This window comes from Siniperca chuatsi, linkage group LG5 (assembly GCF_020085105.1).
Source record: "Siniperca chuatsi isolate FFG_IHB_CAS linkage group LG5, ASM2008510v1, whole genome shotgun sequence".
In the NCBI taxonomy this organism is placed as follows: Eukaryota; Metazoa; Chordata; class Actinopteri; order Centrarchiformes; family Sinipercidae; genus Siniperca; species Siniperca chuatsi.
Window position 1 is genome coordinate 750,001 of NC_058046.1, and position 13,273 is coordinate 763,273.

The 13,273-nt window shown below is 48.8% G+C and overlaps 1 protein-coding gene across 1 annotated transcript in view; it reads right to left on the minus strand.

Annotated features, from left to right (window-relative positions):
• The window catches only part of tsc1a (TSC complex subunit 1a), a 30,349-nt gene that overhangs the window by 12,383 nt on the left and 4,693 nt on the right, over nucleotides 1-13,273 (minus strand). The window contains exons 6-10 of the mRNA XM_044196131.1: nucleotides 13,051-13,205; nucleotides 9,629-9,702; nucleotides 9,229-9,452; nucleotides 864-938; nucleotides 681-772 (exon numbers count right to left, since the gene is read on the minus strand). Coding sequence (XP_044052066.1) covers nucleotides 681-772; nucleotides 864-938; nucleotides 9,229-9,452; nucleotides 9,629-9,702; nucleotides 13,051-13,205 — 620 coding nt within the window. The remainder of the gene's footprint in view (nucleotides 1-680; nucleotides 773-863; nucleotides 939-9,228; nucleotides 9,453-9,628; nucleotides 9,703-13,050; nucleotides 13,206-13,273) is intronic.

Genomic DNA, 13,273 nt, shown 5'->3' on the forward strand with positions numbered 1-13,273 from the left:
TCCCTAAACGCCTTCCCTCGGTGGGAAACGGCGTGAGGAGAGTCCGTCAGGAGAGCACCGGCCGCACTGACGCTAGGCGACGTCATTATGCGACGGCGAGGGTCTGCCATGTGAAACTACAATGTTCTGAAGATGGACTACAAAAAGCGCATCTCACTTTCTCGCCGTTCTTATCGTGTCGTTTCACGCAGCCGATATAAACGCGGCGTGGGGCTGACAGACGGTCCGTCACACTAAATGGTGCACGAGGCCAGAATATCTTAGAAGTTCTAGTTATTAACAACAACGTGAGAGTTTTACACGACAGCAGACAGCTGAAGGTCGGAGTCAGCAGGAAGTGATGCGGGAGAACTGAAAGGAGATGAAGCTCTTATTATTCTTTGTCTTATTTCTATTTGGGGGATAATCAGGAACTACAGTTCCCATAATGCTTTGGGGGATGTAAACAGGAAGTATAACGTCAGAAGAACTCTGATGTCTGATGAAACATCTGCTCCCGTCCATATCCACGCGCTCGCTCTCGGAGTCCGCTTTACCTGAGCGGCCGAACGGTGCGGCGCTGAGCGTCCTGCTAAAGGACGCACATCACGAAAGGAAGCCATTCAGCCAGCTGTCATCATGGCCGCCACTGAGACGCTTCCTGAGCGAAAGAGACTCTTCGACCGCAGCCCTGATCTCACCTGGTTGTTATTGTAAGGAGTCAGACCGCCATCTTGGTTCTCGTCGGTCAGTGATGTCACTGGGACAGTGGCTGATGAGGGACATTTCACACCTGGACACACAGCAACCAACAGACAGACGGGTTTCAGAGAGTTATTAATCAGGATTTTATTCTCGTGCGTTAACAGCTCGCAGCGTCTCACCTGAGATGGAGGCGGTCCTGCTCAGTGGGTGGGCGGAGCCTGGACCAGCAGGTTCAGGAGGGGGCGTCGACAAACAAATATATGTAAGCAGAGGAAGGAAGGAAGGAAGGAAGGAGGGAGAGGAGGAAAGGGAGGAGAGAGAGGAGGGAGGAGGAGGAAGGAAGGAAGGAAGGAAGGAGGAAGAGAAGGAAGGAAGGGAGGAGGAGGGAGAAAGGAAGGAAGGAAGGAAGGAGGGAGGAGAAGAGGAGGAGAGAAGGAAGAGGAAGGAAGGGAGGGAGGGGAGAGAGGAGGGAGAGGAGAGAGGAGGAGGAAGGAGGAGGAGGAGGAAGAGGAGGAGGAGAGGAGGAGGAGGAGGAGAGGGAGAAGGAAGAGGAGGAGGAAGGAGGAGGAAGGAGGGAGAAAGGAAGGAGGAGAGGAGGAGGGAGGAGGAAGGAGGAGAAGGAGGAGGGAAAGGAAGGAAGAGAGGGAGGGAGAGAGAGAGAGAGAGGAGGAGAGGAAGGGAAGAAGAGGAGAGAGAGAAGGAGAGAGGAAGGAAGGAAGAGGAGGAAGGAGAGGAAGGAAGGAAGGAGGAGGAGGAAGAGGAGGAGAGAGAGGAGGGAGAGGGAAGGAAGGAGAGAGAAAGAAGAAGGAAGGAGAGAGGAGGAGGGAGGAAGGAGGGAGGAGGAGGAGGGAGGGGAAGAGAGGAGGGAGGAAGGAGGAGGGAGGAGGAGGAGGAGGGAAGAGGGAGGAAGAGAAGAGAGAGGAGAGAGGAGAGAGGAGGGAGGAGAGAGAAGGAGGGAGGAGGAGGAGGGAGGAGGGAAGAGAGAGAGGAGGAGGGGAGGAGGAGGAGAGAGGAGGAGGAAGAGAAAGGAGAGAGAAAGAGGGAAGGAGGAGAGGAGGAGGAAGAGAGGAAGGAGGAGGAGGAGGAAGGGAGGAGGGAGAGAGAGGAGGAGAAGGAGAGAGGAGAGAAGGAGGAGGAGGAGGGAGGAAGGAAGGAGGAGGAGAGGGAGAGAGGAAGGGAAGAGAAGGAGAAGGAAGGAGAGAAGAGAAGGAGAGGAGAGAGAGGAGGAGAGAAGGAGAGAGAAGAGGAGGAGAAGGAGAGAAGGAGAGAGAAGAGAGAGAAGGAAGAAAGAGAAGAGAGAAGAGGAGAAGGAGGAGAGGGAGAGGGAAGGGAGAAGGAGAGAGAGGAAGGAGGAAGGAAGAGAGAAGAGGAGGAAGAAGGAAGAAAGAGAGAGAGAAGGAAGAGAGAAAGGAGGAAGAAGGAGAAAGAAGGAGAGGAAGAGGAAGAAGGAAGGAAGAAGGAAGGAGAGAGAGGAGAGAGAGAGAGAGAAGAGAGAGGAGGAGAGGAAGAGGAAGAAGGAAGGAGGAAGAGGGGAGAGGAAGGAAGAGAGAGGAGGAGAAAGAAAAGAGGGAGAGAGAGAGAGAGAGAGGAAGGAAGGAAGAAGGAGAGAGGAAGAGAGGAAGAGAAGAGGAGAGAGAGGAGAAGAGAAGAAGAAAGGAGAAGAGAGGAAGGAGAAGAGGAGAGGAAGAAGAAAGAAGAGGAGAGAAGGAAGAAGAAGGAAGGAGAGAAGGAGGAAGAGAAGGAAGAGAAAAAAGGAAGGAGGAAAGAAGAAGAGAGGAGAGGGAAGAAAGGGAAAGGAAAGGAGGAAGAAGGAGAGAGAGAAAAGAGGAGAGGAGGAGAGAGAAGGAGAAGGAAGGAAAGGAAGGAAGGAAGGAAGGAAGGAGGAGAGAGAGAGGAAGGAGAGGAGGAGAGGAGGAAAGGAGGAAGAAGAAGGAGAGAGAGAAAAAGAGAAGAAGAAGGAAGAGAGAGAGAGAAGAGAGGAGAGAGGAAGGAGAAGGAGAGAGAGAGGAAGAAAGGAAGGAAGGAAGAAAGGAAAGAAGGAGGAGAGAGAGAGGAAGAGAAGGAAGAGAGGAAGGAAGAAGAGAAAGGAAGAAGAGAAGAGAGAGGGAAGGGAAGGAAAGGAAGGAAAGGAGAGAAGAAAGGAGAGAGAAGAAAGGAGAGAGAAGAGAGAGAGAAGAGAAGAGAAGAAAGGAAGGAAGGAGAGAAGAGAGAAAGGAGAGAGAGAAGAAGAAGGAAGGAAGAGAGAAAGGAGGAAGAGGAAGGAGAGAGGAGGGAGGAAAGGGAAGAGAGAGAAGGAGAGAAAGGAAGAAGGAAGAAGAGAAGGAAGGAGGAAGAAGAGGAGAAGGAGAGAAGAAGGAAAAAGGAAGGAGAGGAGAAAAGGAAGGAAGAAGAAGAAAGAGAGGAAGAGAGAGAAGAAAGGGAAGAAGGAAGAGAGGAAGAAGAAAGGAAGAAAGAGGAAGAGAAGAAAGAAAGAGAGGAAAGAAAGAAGGAAAGAAAGAAGAAGAAGGAAAGGAGAAAGGAGAGGAGGAGAGAGGAAGGAAGAAGAGAGAGAGAAGAGAGAGAAAGAAGAGAGGAAGAGGAGAAAGGAAGGAAGGAGAGAGAGGAAGGAAGAAGAGAGGAAGAGAAGGAAGAGGAGAGAAGGAAGGAAGAAGAAGAAGAAGGGAGGAAGGAGGAAGGAGAGGAGGAAAAGGAAGAGAGAGAGGAGAGAGAGGAAGAGAAGAGAGAAGAAGGAAGGAGAGGAGAGAAAGAAAGAAGAGAGAAGGAAGGAAAGAAGAGAGAGAGAGAAAAGGAAGGAGGAGGAGAAGAAGAAGGAAAGAGAGAGAAGGAGAGAGAGAAGGAAGAAAGAGAGAAGGGAGAGAGAGAGAAGAAGGAGAAGAAAGGAAGAAGAAGGAAAGAAGGAGGAAAGGGAGAGAGGAAGAGAAAGAAGAGAGAAGGAAGAAAAGGAGGAGGGAAGAAGAGGAAGAAGGAGAGAGAGAAGGAAAGAAGAAAGAAGAGAGAAGAAAGAGAGAAGGAAGAGAGGAGGAGGAGAGAGAGAGAAGGAAGAAAGGAAGAGAAGGAAGAGAGAGAGAGAGAGGAGGAGAGGAAGAGAGAGAGAGGAGGGAGAGGAAGGAGGAGAGAGAGAAGGAAGAAAGAGAGGAGGAGAAGGGAAAGAAGAAGGAAGAGAGGAGAGAGAGAAGAAGAGGAAGAAAGAAGGAAGGAGAGAGGAGAGGAGGAGGAGAAGAGGAGAAGAAGAGAGGAGGAGAGAGGAAGAGAGAGGAAGAGAAGGAAAGGAAAGAAGAGAGAAAGAAAAAAGAGAAAGAAAGAAAGAGAGAGAAGAGAAAGAAGGAAGGAAAGGAAGGAAAGGAAAGAAGAGAAGAAAGAAAGAGAAGAGGAAGAAGAAGAAAGAAGAGAAGGAAAGAGAGAGAAAGAAAAGAGAAGAGGAAGGAGAGAAGAGAGAGGAAGAGAAGAAAGGAAGGAAGAAGAAGAGAAAGGAGGAAGAAAGAGAGAGAGGAAGAGAGAGAAGAGAGAGAGAGAAGGAAGGAGAAGGAAGGAGGAAGGAAGAAGAAGAAAGAGAAGGAAGGAGGAAGAAGAGAAGAAAGAGGAAGAAGAGAGGAAGGAAGGAGAGAAGAAGGAGGAGGAAGAAGGAAAGAAAGGAGGAAAGAGAAGGAAGAAGAGGAAAGAGAGAGAAGAAAGAAGAGAGAGAGAAAGAAGAGAAGAAGAAAGAGAGAAGGAAAGGAGGAGAGGAGAGGAAGAAGAGAGGAGAAAGGGAGGAGAAGGAGAGAGAAAGAGAAAGAAAGAGAGAAAGAAAGGAGAGAGAAAGAGAGAGAGAGAAGAAAGAAAGAAGGAGGAGGAGAGAAGAAAGGAGAAGGAAGAGAAGAAGAGAGAGAGGAGAGAAGAAGGAGAGGAGAGAGAAAAGAAAGAGAGAGAGAAAGAGGAGAGAAGGAGGAAAGAGGAAGGAAGAAGAAAGAAAGAAGGAAGAAGAAGAGAAGAGGAAAGAAAAAAAGAAAGAAAGGAGGAGGAAGAAAGGAGGAGAGAAAGAAGAGAGAAGAGGAGAGAGGGAGAAGAAGGGAGAGAAGGAGGAAGAAGAAGGAAGAGAAGAGAAAGAAAGGAGAAGGAAGAGAGAGAGAGAGAGAAGGAAGAAAGAGAGAGAGAAGAAGAGAGAGAAAGAAAGAGAGAGAAGAAGAAAGGAAGGAGAAGAGAAAGAAGAAGGAAGAGAGAAGAAAGGAAGGAGAGAGAGAGGAAGGAAGGAAGAAAGAGAGAGAGAAGAAGAGGGAAGAGAAGGAGAAGAAGGAGAAGAGAGGAGAAGAAGAGAGAAGAAAGAAAAAGAAAGAAGAAAAGGAAGAAGGAAGGAGGAAAGAAGGAGGAGAAGAAGAAGAAGGAGGAAGAGAAGAAGAGAGAAAAAGAGAGAGAGAAAGAAAGAAGGAGGGAAGAGGAGGAGAGGAAGAGAAGAGGAGAGAGAAAGAAGAGAAAGAAGGAAGAGAGAAGAAAGGAGAAAGAGAAGAGAGAGAGAGAGAAAGAAGGAAAGGAAAGAGAGAGAAGGAAGGAGAGAGAGAAAGAAGAGAAAGAAGAAGAAGAAGAAAAGGAAGAAGAAGAAGGAAGGAAAGAAAGAAAGAGAGAGAAGAAAGGAAGAGGAGGAAGAAAGAGAGAGAGAGAAGAAGGAGAGGAGAAGAGAGAAGAGAGAGAGAAAGAGAGGAGAGAGAGAAGAAAAGAAAGGAAAGAGAGAAGAAGAGAGAGAGAGAAAGAAAGAGAAAGAGAAGAAAGAAAGGAAGAGAAGAAAAAGAAGAGGAGGAGAAGAGAGAGGAAGAGAAGAGGAAGGAAGGAGAGGAAGAAGAAGAAGAGAAAGGAAGAAGAAGAGAGAAAGAAAGGAAGAAGAAGAGAGAGAAAGGGAAGGAAGAGAAGAGAGGAAGAGAAGGAGAGAGAGAGAAAGAAGGAGAGAAGAAAGAAAGGAGAAAGGAAGGAAGAAGAAAGGAAAGAAGAGGAGAGAGAAGGAGAGAGAGGAGGAAGAGGAAAGAAGGAAGAAAGAAGGAGAGAAGGAAAGAGGAAGAGGAGAGAGAGAGAGAGAAAGAGAGAGAGAGAGAGAGAAGAGAAGGAAGGAAGAGAAGGAAGAAGAGAGAGAGAGAGAGAAGAGAGGAAGGAAGAAGGAGAGAGGAGAGAGAGAGAAGAAGAGAAGAAGGAGAGGAAGGAGAAGAGAGAGAGGAGGAAGGGGAGAGAGAGAAAAAGAAGAAAGAGGAAGAGAAGAAAGAGAGGAGAGAGGAAGAAGAAGAGAGGAAAGAGGAGAGAGAAAGAGAGAAAGAAGGAAGAGAAGAAAGAGAGAGAAGAGAGAGAGAAGGAAGAGAAAGAAAAAGAAAGAAGAAAGAAGAAAGAAGAGAAAGAAAGAAAGAAAAGAGAAGGAAAAAGAAGAGAGGAGGAGAAGAGAGAGGAGGAAGAGAAGAAGGAAAGGAAAGAAGAGAGAAGAGAGGAGAGAGAAAGAAGAAGAAGGAAGGAAGGAGAAGAGAGAGAGAGAGGAGAGAGAGAGAAGGAAGAGAGAAGAAGAAGAGAGAAGAAGAAGAAGAGAGAGAGAAGGAAGAAGAGGAAGAAAGAGAGAGAGAAGAAAGAAGAAAAAAGGAAGAGAAGGAGAGAAAGGAGAAGAGAGGAAAGAGAGAGAGAGAGAAGGAAGAAGAAGAAAGAAGAAGAAAGAGAAGAGAGGAGAGAAAGAAGAGAGAGAGAGAGAAGAGAGAAGGAAAGAGAAGGAGAGAGGAGGAAGAGAGAAGGAGGAAGGAGGAGGAGAGGAGGAAGAAAGAAAGAAAGAAGGAAGAAAGAGGAAGAAGAAGAAGAGAAGAGAAGAGAAGAAGGAGGAGGAAGGAAGGAAGAGAGAGAGAGAGAGAGAGAAGAGAGGAGAGAGAAAGAAGAGAAGGAAGAAGAGAGAGAAGAAGAAAGAGAAGAAGAGAGGAAGGAAGGAAGGAAGAAGAAAGGAAAGAAAGAAGGAGAAAGAGAGAGAAGAAAGAAGAGAGAGAGAAAGAAAGGAGGAAGAGAAGAGAAGGAAGGAGGAGGAAGGAAGAAAGAAGAAGAAGAAGGAAGAAAGAAGAAAGGAAAGAAAGAAGAAGAAAGGAAGAGAAAGAAGGAAGAAGAAAGAGAAGAAAAGAGGGAGGGAGAGAGAAGAAGGAGAGGAAGGAGAAAGAAGAAGGAGAGAAGAAGAAGAGAGGAGGAGGAGAGAAAGAGAAGAAAGAAAAAGGAAGAAGGAAGAAGAGGAAGAGAAGAGAGGAAGAGAGGAAAAAAGAAGAAGGAAGAGAAGAGAAAGAAGGAGGAGGAGAGAGAGGAAAGAGAAGAAGGAAGGAGAAGAGAGAGAGGAGAAGGAGAGGAAAGAAAGAAGGAAGAAGAGAGGAGAGGAAGAGAGAAAGAAGGAGGAAGAGAGAGAGAGAGAAGGAAGAGAAGAGAGAGGAGAAGAGAAGAGAGAAGAGAAAAGAGGAAGGAAGGAAGGAGAGGAAAGAGAAAGAAGGAAAGAGAAAAGGAAGGAAGAAGAGAGGAAAGGAGAGAGAAGAAAGAGGAGGAAGGAGAGAGAGGAAGGAGAAGAGAGAAAGAGAAGAGAAGAAAGGAAGGGAAGAGAGAGAGAGAAAAAGAGAGAAGGGAAGGAGAGGAGAGGAGAGAAGGAAGGAAGGAAGGAAGGAAGAGGAAGGAGAGGAGAAAGAAAGAGAGAGGAAGAAAGAGAAAGAAGAGAAGGAGAGAAGAAGAAGAGAGAAGGAGAAGAAGAGGAGAAGAGAAGAGAAGAAGAAGAAGAGAAGAGAGAAGGGAGAGAGGAGGAGAAAGAAGAGAAAGGAGGAAAAGAAGGAAGGAAGAGGGAAAGGAAGAAGAAGGAAGAAAGAAGAGAAAGAAGGAGAGAGAGAAAGAAGGAAGGAGAGAGAGAAAGAAGAGAAAGGAAGAAAGGAAGAAAGAAGAAGGAAAAGAAGGAAGAAAGAAAGGAGGAAGAGAAGAAGGAAGAAGGAGGGAAGGAGGAAGAAGAGAAGGAGGAGGAAGAGAGAGGAGAGAGAAGGAGAGAGAAGAAGAAAGAAAGAAGAGAAGAGGGAGGAAGAGAAGGAGGAGAGGAAAGAAAGAGAGGAGAAGGAAGAAGGAAAAAAGGAGAGAGGAAGGAAGGGAAGGAGGAGAGAGAAGAGAGGAAGGAAGGAAGAAGGAGAGGAGAGAAGAGAGAGAGGAGGAAGGAAGGAAGGAGGAGAGGAGAAGAGAGGAGAGAGAGAGAGAAGGAGGAGAGAGAAGAGGAAGGAGAAGGAGGAGGAAGGAGAAGAGAGAAGGAAGAAGAGGGAAAGAAGAAGGAGAGAAGAGAAGAGAAGAGGAAGGAAGGGAGAGAGAGGAGAGAGGAAGGAGGAGGAGGAAGGAGGAGGAAAGGAGGAAAGGAAGGAGGAGAGAAGGAGGAGGAGAGGAGAGGGAGGAAGGGAAGAAAAGAAGAGAGAGAGGAAGGAAGAAGGAGAAGGAAGAAGGAGAAGGAGGAAGGAAAGAGGAGGAAGGAGAGGAGAAGAGAGGAAGAGAAGGAGGAGGAGGAGGAGGAGGAAGAGAAGGAAGAGAAGGAAGGAAGAGAGAAGAGAAGAAAGGAAGGAAGGAAGGAGGGAGAGGAGGAAGGGAAAGGAAGGAAGGGAGAGGAAGAGGAGAGAGGAAGGAGGAGGAGGAGGAGAGAGGAGGAGGAAAGGAGAAAGGAGAGAGGAGGAAGGAAGAGAAGGAAGGAAGGAGAGGAAGGAGGAAGGAAGAGAAAGAAGGAGAAGAAGGAAGAAAGGAAGGAGAGGAGGAGAGAGGAAAGGAAGAGAAGGAAGAAGAAGAGGAGGAGGAAGGAAGGAGAAGGAGAGAGGAGAGAAGAAGAAGGAAGGAGAGGAAGGAGGGAGGAGAAGAGGAGGAAGGAGAAGGAAGGGAGGAAGGAGGGAGGAGAGGGAGGAGGAGAGGAAGGAGGAGGGAGGAGGAGGAGGAGGAGAGGAGGAAGGAGGGAAGGGAGGAGGAGAGAGGAGGAGGAGGAGAGGAGGAGGGAGGAGGAGAGGAAGGAAGGAGGAGGGAGAGAGGAGGGAGAAGAGGAGAGAGAGGAGGAGGAGGGAGGAGGGAGGAGAGGAAGGAGGAGGGAGGGAGGAGGAGGAGGAGGAGGAGGAGGAGGGAGGGAGGAGGAGGGAGGAGGAGGAGGGGAGGAGGAGGAGGAGGAGGAGAGGAGGAGGGATAGGAGGACCTGTGCGAAGCAGCTGTCCATTAATTATCCTGTTAAATTCCCATTAAAACGCCTTAATTACCTTCATTTGCCCCGTTAAACGGCATGAAAGCCCCCCGTTAAAAACAGCCCCCACGTTTATCACTGAGGGGAAATTAAAGCGCCTTTGTTCCAGAGTTGACCCCATTAATACGATCTCACGAGTTTTACTATATTAATGGGTTTTAATGGGTTTCTGCAGGGATTCAGGGGTTTTTAAGTAAAAATTGACTGTAAGTATCAATGAGTTAAAAGCACTTTAACATAATCTATTTTATAGAATCTGCTGCGTATTCATTAATAAACGTTCCTAAAACTGCGAGTTCCTCATCATTTTAACGGGACTTTCACGTCTTCAGAAGCCCCGTGTTATATTCTGGTCCTGGTCCGTTCTGGGCGGCAGGTGTGTTTGAGCTCCTCACCTGAGCTGCTGACGGACTCTGAGGTGAGGTTCAGGTGAGGGAGGGGGGAGGGGAGCGGGGAGGGGGGAGGGTCTCTCAGGGAGGAGTAAATGTCCTCCTCACAGGAAGACTCCAGGGGATCCAGAGACACTCTGGAGCACTCGATCACGATGTCATGGACTTCATAACACCTCCACCTGAGACAGACAGGAAGTTCTGTATTTTATTTTGAAAATTAATATTTTTTCCCTGCATCAGCTGCTTCGCTTCTAATGTTAAAGTGCAAATTAACGTTCAGTCAGACTGAAGCCAGCAGCAGCTGCAGGTCTGGTTTCTGTGTTTCTACTGGACTCTGAGGCACCTGTGGACTCACCTGGACGGGTCCAGCTCGTAGTCCTGAGTCCCTGTGACCAACTCGGGGTGAACCCTGACGTGTTCCAACATCGGCTGAGAGACAGACAGGCAGACAGACAGGGTGAGAGACAGAGAGAGAGACAGACAGACAGACAGAGAGAGAGACAGACAGGCAGACAGGCAGAGAGACAGACAGACGGACAGACAGACAGGCAGACAGACAGAGAGACAGACAGGGTGAGAGACAGAGAGAGAGACAGACAGGCAGACAGGCAGAGAGACAGACAGACGGACAGACAGACAGGCAGACAGACAGAGAGACAGACAGGCAGTCAGAGAGACAGACAGACAGGGTGAGAGACAGAGAGAGAGACAGACAGACAGGCAGGCAGAGAGACAGGCAGACAGGGAGACAGAGAGACAGGCAGGCAGAGAGACAGGCAGACAGACAGGCAGACAGGCAGAGAGACAGACAGACGGACAGACAGACAGGCAGACAGACAGAGAGACAGACAGGGTGAGAGACAGAGAGAGAGACAGACAGGCAGACAGGCAGAGAGACAGACAGACGGACAGACAGACAGGCAGACAGACAGAGAGACAGACAGGGTGAGAGACAGAGAGAGAGACAGACAGGCAGACAGGCAGAGAGACAGACAGACGGACAGACAGACAGGCAGACAGACAGAGAGACAGACAGGGTGAGAGACAGAGAGAGAGACAGACAGGCAGACAGGCAGAGAGACAGACAGACGGACAGACAGACAGACAGACAGTCAGAGAGACAGACAGACAGGGTGAGAGACAGAGAGAGAGACAGACAGACAGGCAGGCAGAGAGACAGGCAGACAGGGAGACAGAGAGACAGGCAGGCAGAGAGACAGACAGACGGACAGACAGACAGGCAGACAGACAGAGAGACAGACAGGGTGAGATTCGTGGCGTCTCCACTTCAACTTCTGTCAATATTTCGACTATTTTAAAAGCGAGAAAACTAAAAGATGTTTGATATTTTTTATCTCAGGGTTCAGGTTCAGGTTCTCTCAGCTTCTTCAGCTGAAACAAAAACTAAAACTAAAACTAAAGCGCTGGAAGGACAGAAGTCAACCACGACTCCCAGGATGCATTTCACTAACAAACAGCCAATCGCAGAGCTTCACGTCAACGCGAGCCGAAGCTTCAGATTAAAGTGTCGGCAGTTTAAACCAGTTTACCGCCACATTTCGGCTTCTTTGTCACAGCAACAGCAGCCGAGGCTCATGGGTACTGTAGTATTTAGAGACTGGAAAAACAGAGTGTAAATAATTCAAACTGGAGTTAGAACATAAACCATCAGGAGAGGAATCCTTTAAAGTCCGATCGTAGCGTTTCTCCAGCGGCTGGATTTACACTGGAAACCAGTTCAGTTGATCAGTGATCAATAACTCATCATTTACATTCACAATCAAATTTAAATATTAAAAACAATTCATTTTATAGAAAAAGTCCCGCGACGTTCACGTTAAGTTTTAAGTTAACGTTAAAAGATTTTGTCACTGATTTTTTCTTTGTCTTACTTCTATTTCTACAACTACAGTTCCCATAATTCCTTTGGGGATGTAAACAGGAAGTATCTACAGGTCTGTGCTGGTCTGTGCTGGTCTCTCCTGGTCTCTACAGGTCTGTACTGGTCTCTACAGGTCTGTACTAGTCTCTGCTGGTCTGTACTGGTCTCTACAGGTCTGTGCTGGTCTCTCCTGGTCTCTACAGGTCTGTACTGGTCTCTACAGGTCTGTACTAGTCTCTGCTGGTCTGTACTGGTCTCTACAGGTCTGTGCTGGTCTCTCCTGGTCTCTACAGGTCTGTACTGGTCTCTACAGGTCTGTACTAGTCTCTGCTGGTCTGTACTGGTCTCTACAGGTCTGTGCTGGTCTCTCCTGGTCTCTACAGGTCTGTAGTGGTCTCTACAGGTCTGTACTAGTCTCTGCTGGTCTGTACTGGTCTCTACAGGTCTGTGCTGGTCTCTCCTGGTCTCTACAGGTCTGTACTGGTCTCTACAGGTCTGTACTAGTCTCTGCTGGTCTGTACTGGTCTCTGCTGGTCTGTACTGGTCTCTGCTGGTCTGTGCTGGTCTCTCCTGGTTACTCCTGGTCTCTACAGGTCTGTACTGGTCTGTGCTGGTCTGTACTGGTCTCTGCTGGTCTCACCTGGTTACTCCTGGTCTCTACAGGTCTGTACTAGTCTCTGCTGGTCTGTACTGGTCTCTTGAGGTCTGTGCTGGTCTCTCCTGGTTACTGCTGGTCTCTACAGGTCTGTACTGGTCTCTGCTGGTCTGTACTGGTTTCTTGAGGTCTGTGCTGGTCTCTCCTGGTTACTGCTGGTCTCTACAGGTCTGTACTGGTCTCTGCTGGTCTGTACTGGTCTCTTGAGGTCTGTGCTGGTCTCTCCTGGTTACTGCTGGTCTCTACAGGTCTGTACTGGTCTCTACAGGTCTGTACTAGTCTCTGCTGGTCTGTACTGGTCTCTACAGGTCTGTGCTGGTCTCTCCTGGTCTCTACAGGTCTGTAGTGGCCTCTACAGGTCTGTACTAGTCTCTGCTGGTCTGTACTGGTCTCTACAGGTCTGTGCTGGTCTCTCCTGGTCTCTACAGGTCTGTACTGGTCTCTACAGGTCTGTACTAGTCTGTGCTGGTCTGTACTGGTCTCTGCTGGTCTGTACTGGTCTCTGCTGGTCTGTGCTGGTCTCTCCTGGTTACTCCTGGTCTCTACAGGTCTGTACTGGTCTGTGCTGGTCTGTACTGGTCTCTGCTGGTCTCACCTGGTTACTCCTGGTCTCTACAGGTCTGTACTAGTCTCTGCTGGTCTGTACTGGTCTCTTGAGGTCTGTGCTGGTCTCTCCTGGTTACTGCTGGTCTCTACAGGTCTGTACTGGTCTCTGCTGGTCTGTACTGGTCTCTTGAGGTCTGTGCTGGTCTCTCCTGGTTACTGCTGGTCTCTACAGGTCTGTACTGGTCTCTGCTGGTCTGTACTGGTCTCTTGAGGTCTGTGCTGGTCTCTGCTGGTCTCTCCTGGTTACTCCTGGTCTCTACAGGTCTGTACTGGTCTCTGCTGGTCTGTACTGGTCTCTTGAGGTCTGTGCTGGTCTCTCCTGGTTACTGCTGGTCTCTACAGGTCTGTACTGGTCTCTGCTGGTCTGTACTGGTCTCTTGAGGTCTGTGCTGGTCTCTCCTGGTTACTGCTGGTCTCTACAGGTCTGTACTGGTCTCTGCTGGTCTGTACTGGTCTCTGCTGGTCTGTACTGGTCTCTTGAGGTCTGTGCTGGTCTCTCCTGGTTACTCCTGGTCTCTACAGGTCTGTACTGGTCTCTGCTGGTCTGTGCTGGTCTCTCCTGGTTACTCCTGGTCTCTACAGGTCTGTACTGGTCTCTACAGGTCTGTACTGGTCTCTGCTGGTCTGTACTGACCTTGACGACCTCCTGGAAGGTGTCCAGGTTCTCCTTCATGCTGTAGTGCAGTCTCAGGTAGGAGATGAAGTTACAGGGGAACATCCCGTACAGTCGGTGGAACAGAGAGTACACACCTGCATGGAGGTGGACCAGGTGGACCACAGGTACATGACCTGAGGGAGACAACAACCAGCCAATCAGAAGACCCCAGCAACCAATCAGTGCGTGTGTGTGTGTGTGC